This window comes from Pongo pygmaeus, chromosome 18, assembly GCF_028885625.2.
Source record: "Pongo pygmaeus isolate AG05252 chromosome 18, NHGRI_mPonPyg2-v2.0_pri, whole genome shotgun sequence".
NCBI lineage: Eukaryota > Metazoa > Chordata > Mammalia > Primates > Hominidae > Pongo > Pongo pygmaeus.
This window is the reverse complement of record NC_072391.2, coordinates 69826798-69840097: the sequence shown is the minus strand read 5'-3', so window position 1 is coordinate 69840097 and position 13300 is coordinate 69826798. Positions and strand designations below refer to the sequence as shown.

Genomic DNA, 13300 nt, shown 5'->3' with positions numbered 1-13300 from the left:
CCAAGTAGCTGGGACCACAGGCGCCCGCCACCGTGCCCGGCTAATTTTCTGTATTTTTAGTAGAGACGGGGTTTCACCGTGTCAGCCAGGATGGTCTGCGATCTCCTGACCTCATGATCCGCTGGCCTCGGCCTCCCAAAGTGCTGGGATTGCAGGCGTGAGCCACCGCGCCCGGCCCAATTGCTATTTATTGAACAGAGTTTGCAGAAACTGAAAGTCTCCATTTCGGTGGCCAAAACCGCAATTACTTTTGCACCAACCTAATACTTTAAAACAAACAACAACAACAAAAACACAGTTGTTATTCAAACATAAATTCAACTGGCGCTCACTTTTGTTTTCACTTAAGTTAATCAGATGTTCATGTTACTATGAAGTTGACTAGTTAATTTGTAATGAATAACTAGTTAATTTGTAATGAATAATATTTCACTGAGTAGTCAAGCCCTCTTTCCACTAAACCAAGCTGCTTCTCACTGTACTAAACCCCAGGCTCTCTCTAAACTTTCAGGTGTTCCACTCCTTGTCACCTTCCCCTAGATCCTGAGTGGGGTTCACTCTCTTAGCTCCCTCGGGGGCCACTTCTCAACACTTAAAGAGCTCCTATTGACCTGGCACGGTGGCTCACTCCTGTAATCCCAGCACTTTGGCAGGCCGAGGCGGGCGGATCACCTGAGGTCGGGAGTTCGAGACCAGCCTGACCAACATGGAGAAACCCTGTTTCTACTAAAAATACAAAAAATTAGCCAGGCGTGGTGACGCATGCCTGTAATCCCAGCTACTCGGGAGGCTGAGATAGGAGAATTGCTTGAACCCGGGAGGCGGAGGTTGGGTGAGCCGAGATCGCGCCACTGCACTCTAGCCTGGGCAACAAGAGCGAAACTCTATCTCCAAAAAAAAAAAAAAAAAAAGAAAAGAAAAAAAGACTTCCTATCTCCACCTGGGTCCCCAAGAGGTAAGACGCATCTCCTTTTCTCCTGAGCCTAGGTCACCTCGGAGTTCCCCGAAGTTCCCCAGAAGAGGCTGCACAAGTCAGGACAAGAAGTCCAGGAAATGGGGGGTCGCTGATGACCACGCCCCGGGGCTCTGTTTGGGAACCCCCAAAATTTACTGAGGTGGAAAGATTGCGGGGTCATTGTGGGGTCAGGCTGAGGGGGCCGGGCCCAGCCCTATTCACATGACCCGGTCCCAGGGAGAGGAGTTTGTTCACCCACCAGAGGGAACGCCCGACGCGAAGGGAGTGTGGCACCCTCCCTTCCCGGGGAGTCCTGGGCGTTGCTCTCCCACCCCGCCGTGACGCAATCTCTCCGCGCCGGGGGGGCGGGACGCGCTTGACGCCATCTCCGGGCGCCCGGTTGGGGGGGCGCTGGGTGTGGGGCGGCTCCGGGGCCGGGGATGGCGGCGGCCGCAGTTGCGGCGGCTCCGGGACGAGCGGGTGGATCCTGGGAAGCGCTTTGAAATGGGCTGGTGAGTGTCTCTGGAAGTGGTGGCCTCCGGGGCCAGGCAGGCCTGGCGTCGGTGCTCCGGAGGAAGTGGCCCTCAGGAGCCCGTTGCTCCGCCGGGCCGGGGCCCATGAACCGCGGACAGACGGAGGGGAGAGGCCGCACCTAGACCCCCTCGCGCTTCTCTCTGGCCTGGCCTGGATGGCGGCCTCAGGCCCCGGCGCCCCGGAGGCTGTGTGCCTGCGAGCCAAGGTGTCCGAGTCTGCGGGGCGGGAAGGGCCCCCAAACAAGGAAGCGTCGCCTGCAGGGCCTCGTCCCTGCCCCCTTGGTGAAGGGTGGACCCCCTACTCTCTAAACGCAGAATTCCCAATTTCGAGCCCTACCCTTGTTGGATCAAGGATTGCGGGACCACTGGGAGCCATAACCATAGTCTCTGACAAGCTTCTCCCTTTCTGTCGGGCGCACCTCTCGCCCGCAGAGAATTTGGGTCTCCAGCTGGGTTCAGCCCCTTGATTCCGACCCAAGCGTGATGAGGAGCTCGGTTCCGGGCTCTGCTAGCAGCGTTGGCAACTCTCCTGAACAGCCTGTTAGCTCGGTTGGGGTCACAAGCTGCGTTTTCCCTTTGAGATCCTCAGTGAGGTTCTCGAGGGGCGGAGGTTTCGGATTCTTAAGTGTGTTTTGCGTTGTGGGAACCTGGCGCACAGGCTTGGCTCTTTGTTGTCCTTTCTGCAGACCTTTTGCCTTTTTCGGTCCTTTTACTAGCCTGTGTTTGCTAACCTCTGGGTGACCTGGAGGCAGGTTTTCTTTAAAGTTTTCGTTACAGAAAGCAAGGATCATTTTGGGATTGAAGTGTGACCCCAGTTTCTGTTGGGAATGAAGAAGAAAGCAAACTGCTTTTCAGTTACTAAAGCTGCTGGTGGAGAAAAGAGGCATCATTTATGCCACTGTGTAATAATATGTGTTTGTGGAATTAGGAATTTGTCTTCCCACTGTGTTTTCCTATCCTTCCACCTTTTGTGTACACCTGCACCTTGCCAATCTTAAGAGAGAAATGTTGCATTCGGTTTGGGTTGAGGCTTAGAGTGTTCTATAGGACTTGGACAGGATAGTCAGTTTCTCAGAGCACTCACTCATCTGTACTACCTTCTCTGTTTTCAGAGGTTAAGGCTCCATTCTTTCTCGCTTTGCGTTTCTGGCAAGTGTAGATTCACATAGTGATGGTTTAGTGGTAGTTTTGTTTCACCAGTGTTAGCCAGCTGAGGACCAAAGCAATATTTTCAGTTTCTTTCGTACTTGATTCAGCACTTGGTATAAAGTTGTCACTCAGAAAATTTTACATACATATACACACACATACGCTCATTTTTTTTTTAACCCTGAAAATCTCTTAATAAGTCTTCTCCTTGAGTGACCCCCCCCGACCTCTTTTTCTGCCCCAGAAACATAAATAATTGTTCTTTTTCATCTAGTGCTGCTTTTTTTCATTTAAATAACTCCACATTTATGTTTTCATAGGCCCAGAATAAAGGGGAAATTCATAGAGTTGATTTTTCCTGCTTCCCATTGTTCGTATGGGAACAGTGTTAAAGCTTCCATTTTTATTTGTGCATTTATCTGAAATTTGGATTGGAGCAAATTTAACCTTTGGGGAACAGGCACAGGTAGATGTTAGGGAAATGATGTTGAGGAAAAGCGATGAAATTTGATACATGGAAATTTTTTTTCAGGGATGTCTTCTTACAAGTTGGAGCATTAGAGATGTTTTTCTCTCTGTTCAACTGCCGGGGCACTCTGGGTAAATGTACTGTTTACCTGTGGAGAAGACGACGAGGCAAGGACGTGTATACTCTAATGCTTTGGAATTACCTTTCATGGTGACCCTGGGGAGAATTAGAGGTCAGTTAGCCGCTTACTCCATTCCTGTTTCTATCTTCTAGGCTCCCGAGCCAGCCGGGAGGACACTTACTACAGCTACTCAGAAGCACCACTGGAAACTCAGGTAATACCGGCACTTTGAATTCCTTGTTTCAGGAAAATATCTGGGATGTCACAGTGGAAAAACAGAACAGAATATAATATAGAAAGCTCTTTTCAGATCCAAAGAACTGGAACCTGGTTGGAAGAAATAGGCAGCAAAGTTCATGTGCGCTGAAGTGTTCAGACCAAAAAGTTGCTTTATAACAATGGACAAAAGCATTTGTGAAAGGTGACAATAAGAGAAAAGGGGAAAAGAACTTTCTTATGAATCATACAGATACGGGGAAAAAAACAGGCATGTTTAGAGAAATGGAACCAAATTTCATGGAGTGGTGCCTGGAGCAGACCTACAGTGGAGAAGGAGCTATTGGTAAAAGAAAGCACAACGAAAAACGAAAGGGAATGAATAGAGAAGGCAAATTGAAGGCGATCATTGAGAAGAAAAGAAGCCTTTTGAGACTAGGGAACTGGAAGTGTACGAAGGTCAGAAGAATTTAGAATTTTGTTGTTCTTTGGTGAAGAGGAGAAACAAGTTGACAGCAAACTAGTTTAATCACTTTAACTATATAGAGGCTGAGTTAAAATGTATTATTTCATGGGTCAAAGATGTTAATTTTCATAACCTGGTTAGGGAGCAAAGTCTAAAAAAAAGAAAAACACACAAGCAGACCTGAGGGTTTTGGCACCTAGGTCCTTGAGGTACTGATGAGATGAGGCAAAGGACAAAGAGAGTTTTTAGCCAGGCTTGGGATAGTAGTAGATGAGATCATAACCCAAATTAGGCTACAGAAAGGAAGCAAGGATGAGGTCATATGTTCAGGAAAGAAGGTGGCACATTCATGTTTGGTACCAAAAGGAGAAACTTAAGAAAAAGAGCCAGCAGGAGGCTGGGCACTGTGGCTCACGCCCGTAATCCCAGCATTTTGGGAGGCTGAGGTGGGCGGATCACCCAAGAGCAGGAGTTCGAGACTAGCCTGGCCAACATGGTGAAACCCCATCTCTACTAAAAATACAAAGTTAGCCAGGTGTGGTGGTGCATGCCTGTAGTCCCAGCTACTTGGGAGGCTGAGGCAGGAGAATTGCTTGAACCCGGGAGGCGGAGATTGCAGTGAGCTGAGATTGCACCATTGTACTCTGGCCTGGGCAACAAGAGCAAAACTCCATGTGTTAAAAAAAAAAAAAAAAAAAAAAAAAGCAAAAGAGCCAGCAGGAAAGACCATGTGTTCAAAGCCCCCTTTGGGAAGAAGGCAGAAAAGAGACAAGGTGCTTATGAGACACATGACTAACTGTGAAGCTGTTGGTCTCTCTGGGCTTGTGGAGCCCACAGGTTATTTGTACATTGGTGAATGCTTGTCCCTGTAGCTCTTTGTGCCTTGTGATTTCCCCTACTGTTTCTCTCATGTCCCAGGCTGGATGAGTTGGGGGTAGCCTCCTTGTCTGCCTCTTTCTCTTTCCTCCTTATTTTCTAACAGTCCCCTTTGTTACATCTTCCTCCATGGCACAGTTCTATTTCCTTTGTCTTGGCTCATCCTTAGGTTACTTTTCTTTGCCTCTGATTTGTTCCCTAATAGATGGTGGGCGCCCCAGCCAGAAGCAGAGAGGGGTGCAGGGAAGCTACAGAGAAGCCCCTTCTGATGCCCCAGGGAGCAAGCCGACTCCTTCCAGGCTCCAGGAACACCACAAAGCAATATGAAACCTGTTCATGAAAGGAGTCAGGAATGCCTTCCACCAAAGAAACGAGACCTCCCCGTGACCAGCGAGGATATGGGGAGAACTACCAGCTGCTCCACTAACCACACACCCTCCAGTGATGCTTCTGAATGGTCCCGAGGGGTTGTGGTGGCTGGGCAGAGCCAGGCAGGAGCCAGAGTCAGCCTGGGGGGTGATGGAGCTGAGGCCATCACCGGTCTGACAGTGGACCAGTATGGCATGCTGTATAAGGTGGCTGTGCCGCCTGCCACCTTTTCACCAACTGGCCTCCCATCTGTGGTGAATATGAGTCCCTTGCCCCCAACGTTTAATGTAGCGTCTTCACTAATTCAACATCCAGGCATCCACTATCCTCCAATCCACTATGCTCAGCTCCCATCCACCTCGCTGCAGTTCATTGGGTCTCCTTATAGCCTTCCCTATGCTGTGCCACCTAATTTCCTGCCGAGTCCCCTCCTATCTCCTTCTGCCAACCTTGCCACCTCTCACCTTCCACACTTTGTGCCATATGCCTCACTTCTGGCTGAAGGAGCCACTCCTCCCCCACAAGCTCCCTCCCCGGCCCACTCATTTAACAAAGCTCCCTCTGCCACCTCCCCACCTGGGCAATTGCCACATCATTCAAGTACTCAGCCGCTGGACCTTGCTCCAGGTCGGATGCCCATTTATTATCAGATGTCCAGGCTACCTGCTGGGTATACTTTGCATGAAACCCCTCCAGCAGGTGCCAGCCCAGTTCTTACCCCTCAGGAGAGCCAGTCTGCTCTGGAAGCAGCTGCTGCAAATGGAGGACAGAGACCACGAGAGCGAAATTTAGTAAGACGGGAAAGTGAAGCCCTTGACTCCCCCAACAGCAAGGGTGAAGGCCAGGGACTGGTGCCAGTGGTAGAATGTGTGGTGGATGGACAGTTGTTTTCAGGTTCTCAGACTCCACGGGTGGAGGTAGCGGCACCAGCACACCGGGGGACCCCGGACACTGACCTTGAGGTCCAGCGGGTGGTTGGCGCTTTAGCTTCTCAGGACTATCGTGTGGTGGCAGCTCAGAGGAAGGAGGAACCCAGCCCCCTCAACCTATCCCATCATACCCCCGACCATCAGGGTGAGGGGCGAGGGTCAGCCAGGAACCCTGCAGAGCTGGCAGAGAAAAGTCAGGCCCGTGGGTTCTACCCTCAGTCCCATCAGGAACCAGTAAAACATAGACCTTTACCCAAAGCAATGGTTGTAGCCAATGGCAACCTGGTGCCCACTGGAACTGAATCAGGCCTGCTGCCTGTCGGCTCGGAGATCCTGGTAGCATCAAGTCTGGACGTGCAGGCCAGAGCCACCTTCCCAGACAAGGAGCCAACGCCGCCCCCCATTACCTCCTCCCACTTGCCTTCCCATTTCATGAAAGGCGCCATCATCCAGCTGGCTACGGGAGAGCTGAAGCGGGTGGAGGACCTCCAGACCCAGGATTTTGTGCGCAGTGCCGAAGTGAGCGGGGGGCTGAAGATTGACTCCAGCACAGTCGTGGACATTCAGGAGAGCCAGTGGCCTGGATTTGTCATGCTGCATTTTGTGGTTGGTGAGCAGCAGAGCAAAGTGAGCATCGAAGTGCCCCCCGAGCACCCCTTCTTTGTATATGGCCAGGGTTGGTCCTCTTGCAGCCCTGGGCGGACGACACAACTCTTCTCTCTGCCCTGCCATCGGCTACAGGTGGGAGATGTCTGCATCTCTATCAGTTTACAGAGCTTGAACAGTAACTCAGTTTCTCAGGCCAGCTGTGCTCCCCCAGGCCAGCTGGGTCCCCCCCGAGAAAGGCCTGAGAGGACGGTCTTGGGACCCAGAGAGCTATGTGACAGTGAGGGGAAGAGCCAGCCGGCAGGAGAGGGCTCCCGTGTGGTAGAGCCTTCCCAGCCTGAGTCCGGTGCTCAGGCCTGCTGGCCAGCCCCAAGCTTCCAAAGATACAGCATGCAAGGGGAGGAGGCACGGGCTGCGCTGCTCCGTCCCTCTTTCATTCCACAGGAGGTAAAGCTGTCCATTGAAGGGCGTTCCAATGCGGGAAAATGAACCTCTTCCCCAGACCAGGACTGGGGCTTTACCCCAGAGCCTCGCCTCGCCGCCGTGAGCAGGCAGAGGATTTGCACACGCCGAGCAGGGAATGGCTTTCTTGGCAGTGAGATTTGGGGGAAAGGGGAGGCATGAAGTCAGCCTCCCAAGGCAGGATCTGTTGCTCATTACCCCATGGCGTCCTTTCAGGACAACCCCAGAGGGTGTTGTGATGGGGAGCAGCAGGCCTGGGGCAAGGAAGGAAGGGGGTGCACACAGGAGAAGAAACATTCCAAAATCAGGGCCTCCCTGTTCTTTCCTCCCCATCCCTAGCTCCTGCAAGAGAAAGTCCAGGCTTTGGGAGCAGATGGCAGAGGGAGGGAGTAAAGAAAGAGCCAAAAATGATGATCCACAGCTTATAGTAGCAGTTAAACTGTCAGAAGTTTTTTTTCTTTTTTGTGGTGGAAGGGCAGGAGGCCCCAAGGTTGGAAATAAGAGGGTTCCCACCCAGAACCCTTCTTGTGAGAGATGCGCACTTTAAAGGGTGATTTTGTTCCAGATATCTATGGCTGGGTGTGTGGGGGAGGAGCACTCTCATCTGCAGGACTCTGCTTGATGCTCTGCTTCATAGCCCTTCCCCATCTCTCCTCACCATTCCGCCTACAAGGCTTCTAGCAGCACGGGGGCCCGCAGGGAGAGCCCCTTCAGGGTTCAGAGTGAAGTACTACCTTGTCAGGGACTCAGTCAGGGGACTTTGGGAGAAAGACTTGATAGCCAGGCTGACTGGGTTCTAGGCAGGCCCTCTGGAAAGGTAGCTCACCTAGCAAAGCTCCTCCAACTCAGCATGCCAGACCCACTTTGAAATCTCACAGAATCTTGCTGGTAATGGTGACTTTAGAAAGAACTAGTAGACCCTTTTTCCCAGGCACCGACCCCCCATCTTTGTCTGTGTTGTGCCTAAGTGCCTGCGCCACTCCCATCCTCCTGCTCCCCGACCTCTGCATGGTGTCGTGACCTGGGCCTCATTTGTAGCTGCACTGCCTTTCCTTGTCTGCAAAGTTGGTTTTGTCCACTCTGACCAAGACCTCTAGTTTTTGGTGGGTAGGGGTCTCTCTGGTTTCCCCTTCAGCTATAATCTCTATTTTTAAAATCTCAAAATCATGTCCCCTCCACTTCCACTGCCAAACAGCTTGGTGAAGAAACAAGAAGGGAACTATGCCCTGGGCCAGGGCGAATGCGTGGCTGGGCAGTGCCCATCATGGCATTTTCACACGTCCCATATGCCCCTCCCGTCTTATTCCACTGGCTCTCCCAGCATTCTGGTGCCTCCAAGCCATCCCCTCCCACCACCAGCTCTAAGATTCTAGGATAGTCTTGATAACATTTCAGTACCTGAATAGATGTCATTTTGTGGCGGTATATTCCTCTGCAAAAAGTATTTTCAATCTTAGTTGCATTTGCACCCACCCCCACCCCCAAACAATGTCTTAATCCCACATTTTCTTCACAACTTTTAGCATCAGCTCAGACCGTGGGGTTCCATTGGGTATTGGGAATTAGGCTCCCCCACTAGCTTTCAGGTGGGTGAGTTTTTTTGTTTGTTTTTTGGGGGTCTTTAGACTCTTGAAGGCAACTCAGGGTATTGTCCACGCAGCTCTCTGGTTAGACTTCTCCCAGGCTATGATCCTGGCATGTCCTTTATAAGGTATACTTGGATTGGCCGAGACCTGGCCTGGCATCAGGAGTCCAAACCTCTGAGGTCTGATCTCTGCTCTGTCAAGGACTTTCGGCAAGTCTCGTGACCTCTGGCTCTTTCACTTCCTCCCCACCTGCCAAATGGGGATAAATAATCTTACCTACCTCCTGGGGGGAGGGGAAGTTCTGAGAATGGAGTCATTCTTAGTGTTCAGGTGCTAAAGGTTGTTCTCCTGGGGGAACAGAGTGACTGAAACTGGCTTGTTTGCTACAAGCCCTACACTCCACTCTTTCATTCCTTGAAAGCAGTTGCCTGGTCAGTCAGCTTTTGGGGGTCCATCAAAGGAAGCTGCTGACCTGACCGCGAGTGCTTCAGTATCTGGTTTGTGTCAGAACCAGACACCAACTTTGTACTGCATTTGGGATCATATCTTTCCCCTTCTCTGTCCCCCATTCTCTGAATGCTGCTTTCTCTGGCTTGTTTCCTACAGTGGGGGCCTGTGGGGTTGAGTCTTGAGGAATCCCCTCAAATGAGAAGGCCTTGGGAGAAGGCCTCATCTCTGGCTGTTTCATGAGCAACTCATTCCTAGAGTTCATTGTTTGCACGGGTTTCTCACAAGCGTCCTTCCTCATAGGAAGGCTCATCAACTGAATTTAGTGACTTGTACACAGTAGATGCTCAAGCAGTGTCTGCAAGGACACAAGCTGAGCTTTCTCCTTATGGGGTAAACCTATGTCTAACCAGATACAGACCAATTAGTTTAGATCAAATCACCCTCCACTTGGGCTACTTGTGACTTTCCAGCCTGGTAACTTCCACTGAATTCTGGAAAGAGAAATTCTTGCGGACCCTGGCAAGTTGGACCCTGACCTTTCTGTTGCTGTCTCTTGCTGGTGAAGCAATACCAGCAGTTCCTGTAATATCACAATATCGTTCCATGCATATATAACATATTAATAGTTGATTTTGCTGAGCTGCAAAGGTATCTTTCATAAAATATGGTCCCCAGGAAAAGAAGCTCTGTGCTCTAAATCTCGGTCAGAGCTGTGGCCTCCCCCTTGCCTTTAACCTCTAGTTTAGTCTTTTCCTCCAGGCATGAAAAATATGACTAACCTGTGGTGTGTCCATTCTTCCTTATAAGAATTTCCTGAGTTTGCAGGAGACATGAGAGCAGTTTTTAGAGAGTATTTTAGTGGGAAGTTACCAACTTTTTAGGAATGAGCAGTTGACAAGGGCCAGAGCCTGTCCCTTGTCCAGCAGTAGGACGTTTCCAGCTGTTAGGAATAGAAAGGAGGACTGCTGACTGTCTGGCGCTGTATAAAAATGTGTATACCGTTTTGGGAATAGAGGAACCCAGTCATGGATGGATAATAAGCCAAGTCTTGAATCATTCCTATCAAGATTAGTGTACATGAGGAAGAGGTGGCATGGGGGAAAGGGACTCTGGGAGTTCAGAGCTGAGTACTTACTTGTACCTGAGGGGAGGGCCCCCAGCCGATCTGGGCTGATCCTTCTATATTCTTGGTCCCAGTTGGTCATAACACCAAGGGCTTTGCCCTGCGCTGCTTTGCCACTGCTGCTGTCCGCTCACTGTCCTGCCTGCTGCCCTCTACAGCTCCCTGTCCTTCCATGTCTTTGGCCATGTAGATAAGTCTAGGCATCCGGTTCATTCTTACCTGTGTTAGGCCATGTTATTTTATAGCAAAGTCATGTTCAATAGGGTTGGTATGAAATGCTGCTGGTGGGCTGGTAAATCCAAAGGGATAAGGCTTCAGTGCTGTTGGGAGCCCTTTGGCTCCAAATGTCTGACTATCTTGAGGGAGAAACAAGCAGGTTTCTACTAGTGGTGTCTTCTGTTGTTTTAACTTCTTTCCTTTGTGGTATCTTGTATCTTGTTTTAAAAACTAGATGAAGGGAACCACATTAGGGCCCATGCCAGCATCCCAGTGAAGTTCGTCCAGCTCCAGTTAGGTGGATTCTGGGGTTTGGAGAGGGTTTAAAGTTTGGCTAAAATAGCACCTCAAGTGGGGTTTAGTTTTATTTTTACCTGTGGGCATCATGGGCGATTTAGGGGGAAGCACAGGATGGTGATGTGGTTTAAACCTGCAGCAAGCAGGCATATTGAAGAGTTGAGTGATCACACTGGAGATGAAGGGTTGGACATGGATTGACTGGGAAAAGGCCTGGGTCCATTGGAGTAAAGATAACCTAGTTGACTGAATTGGCCATGGGAAGTTAGGTCACAGTCTTATAAACAAAGTAAATAGGACAGAGACTAAGTTTTAGGGAGACATCTTGGCCTCCTAGGCTAAGTTTACTAAACCACACTGAAGCTATAGTACCTTCCAGATGGGCAAAAGTGTACACTACAGTTGAGGAGCTGAACCTTATTAGGTTGGATGTTGATCAGGAACCTGTTTGCCCTTTGCTGGGAAGCCTTCACCCTCCAGCTTTCCTGGGGTAGGGAAGGTCTCCCACATTATGCAATAATAAAATAAGCATCTGGGTCTTTGCAGCTGTCAGTTGCTCTTTCAACTCTAGGATCCATCTTTGGACCAGAATCCTGGTCTGTGCCTCGGATGACACTGGCCCCAGAGATGCTAGAGTCGACTGCACTCTCTCCTTAGCTGCAGACTATGCACAGTGCCTGGGGTGGAAGGAGGAGAGGTGTTGCGGTTTGCCCTGCTGCCTCCCCAGCAGGAACAATAGTCATAAATGCACTTTTCACACTAAAGGTTTCTTTATTAGTTCTCCAGTTAAACCTAGATCCCTCCCTGGTAGATTGCGAACTCAAAGTTTTGTGATCCCAAAGCCATCCCACTGCAAATGCCCGGCAGTGAAGATGGCCTCAAATTGGGTTCCTGCCTGCAGTGTGTGTGGCAGCAGCCCATGTGCCTTTACCTATTGTCAAACTTGCAAGCATTTATTTGTCTTTGTGACTGTCATGGGGACTGAGGTTCTTCAGAGAGAGAGCGTGAGCTGATGACACAGTGGTTTTACACCCACCCCCTGGACAGGGAGTTTGCACGTAGTTGTGAGCTGTGAGTGGTTAGTGCATTGCTGGTATTGCTGAAGGCAGGGTTGATCCCTCACTTGACTGATACTTGCATTCAAGAGAATCTAGATTGTGTTGGGGGAGGGACTGACTGTACTCATGGCTAACTTAAAGTATTAAAATAAGGCTGTCCCCTACAACCTTCTTAGTCACACAGGATCCCTGTAGCCAAAACAGTATATGATCCAGCTGCAGAGCAGACTGCTCTCAGCTTGCACAGCACCTTAGGCGAGGGAGGAATATATGGATAGGGAATGGGGTGGAGAAAGGATGGGAATGTTGTCATCCAGGTGGCTTTAGGGTCCTAAGGAGTGGAGAAGGATGGCACTGGGGAGGTCTGGATGGATCTGTGTAGGAGTTCCCTGTAGATAAATTACTGATCCCCCATCTACTATCCCCAGTATGTAATGGCTGAATTAATATGTAATCAACTGCATTGTATCTAAAGCCTTAGAACTAGTCAGGTGCTCCCTCCACCCAATACCATTTCTTACCCTCTAATCCTACCTGATCTTTAACAAAGCATTAATAATTCTAAGGATAATCTCTATTTTGTTGTGCTTTTTTGTAACTGTTTTAAATAAATCAATTTGTACTGTATATTTGTACTTTTGTGAGATCCTTTTTGCTGTTTTACCATTTTAAGTCTCTGTACTTGGCTACACAGATTGTATTTTTATTGTTAATGCTCTTCTTATGGATACCTGCATTTAACTTGTGGACTATGTAAACACAATATCTATCAATATCTATATATCTATATATCTATCTATATAAACTACTAGCTTTTCCTTTTGGTGTTTGCGCCTTCTTCCTATCCCAGCCTTAGATGGTGGCCATGGGGTGGGGGATAGAAACCTTTGTGGGAGCAGTTGTAATGGAACACAAATGGTGCCTATATTTGTGCTGTGAGCTCAAGGGAGATGGCATGAGCTTGTCCTCAAGCATGGTCTTTCCTCTCTGTTGGTGTGGATTTCAGAGACCTGGAAGTCTACCTGAAGACTTAGATTCTAGTGAAATCACAAGGATCTGTAGGTGCCTTCGCTGCTGGCCTTCTCCCCAATTCTTTACTCAGGAATACTGCCAGAAATCGCTGGAATAAGTCAGCCCCAATCATAACTACTGCCTAAAACTTAGGAAGCTTGCCACTAGTAATGGCATTTATGGAACACTTATTATGGGCTACAAAATATCCTAAGTGCTTTGTATGTACAGACAAGCATTTGTTGCTAGTTATTATTTCCATTTTGTGGATGGGGAAGCCAAGACATAGAGGTTAAGTAACCTCCCCAAAGTCACACAGCTAGTAAGTGGCAGGGCACTTCTGAACCCAGAGATGCAACTCCTGAGTTTGTATGAATTCAGAGTTTCTTGTGAAGATTGAGATCATCT

The 13300-nt window shown here is 49.4% G+C and overlaps 1 protein-coding gene across 2 annotated transcripts; it reads left to right on the top strand.

Annotated features, from left to right (window-relative positions):
• The first annotated feature begins 1339 nt into the window (after positions 1-1339).
• ATXN1L (ataxin 1 like) lies at positions 1340-12699 on the top strand. Of its 2 annotated transcripts, XM_054453251.2 has the most exons (4): positions 1350-1467; positions 3170-3273; positions 3380-3441; positions 4991-12699. In XM_054453251.2, the coding sequence occupies exon 4, from the start codon at positions 5109-5111 to the stop codon at positions 7176-7178; it is 2070 nt and encodes a 689-aa protein (XP_054309226.1). In that variant the 5' UTR covers positions 1350-1467; positions 3170-3273; positions 3380-3441; positions 4991-5108; the 3' UTR covers positions 7179-12699. The 2 variants fall into 2 exon arrangements, with proteins under 2 accessions (XP_054309225.1, XP_054309226.1); XM_054453250.2 differs by lacking the exon at positions 3170-3273 and having other exon boundaries at positions 1340-1467.
• The last annotated feature ends 601 nt before the right edge of the window (positions 12700-13300 follow it).

Coding starts and splice junctions, on each gene's coding strand:
- ATXN1L (XM_054453250.2), top strand. CDS start 5,109: ATGAAACCTGTTCATGAAAGGAGTCAGGAATGCCTTCCACCAAAGAAA.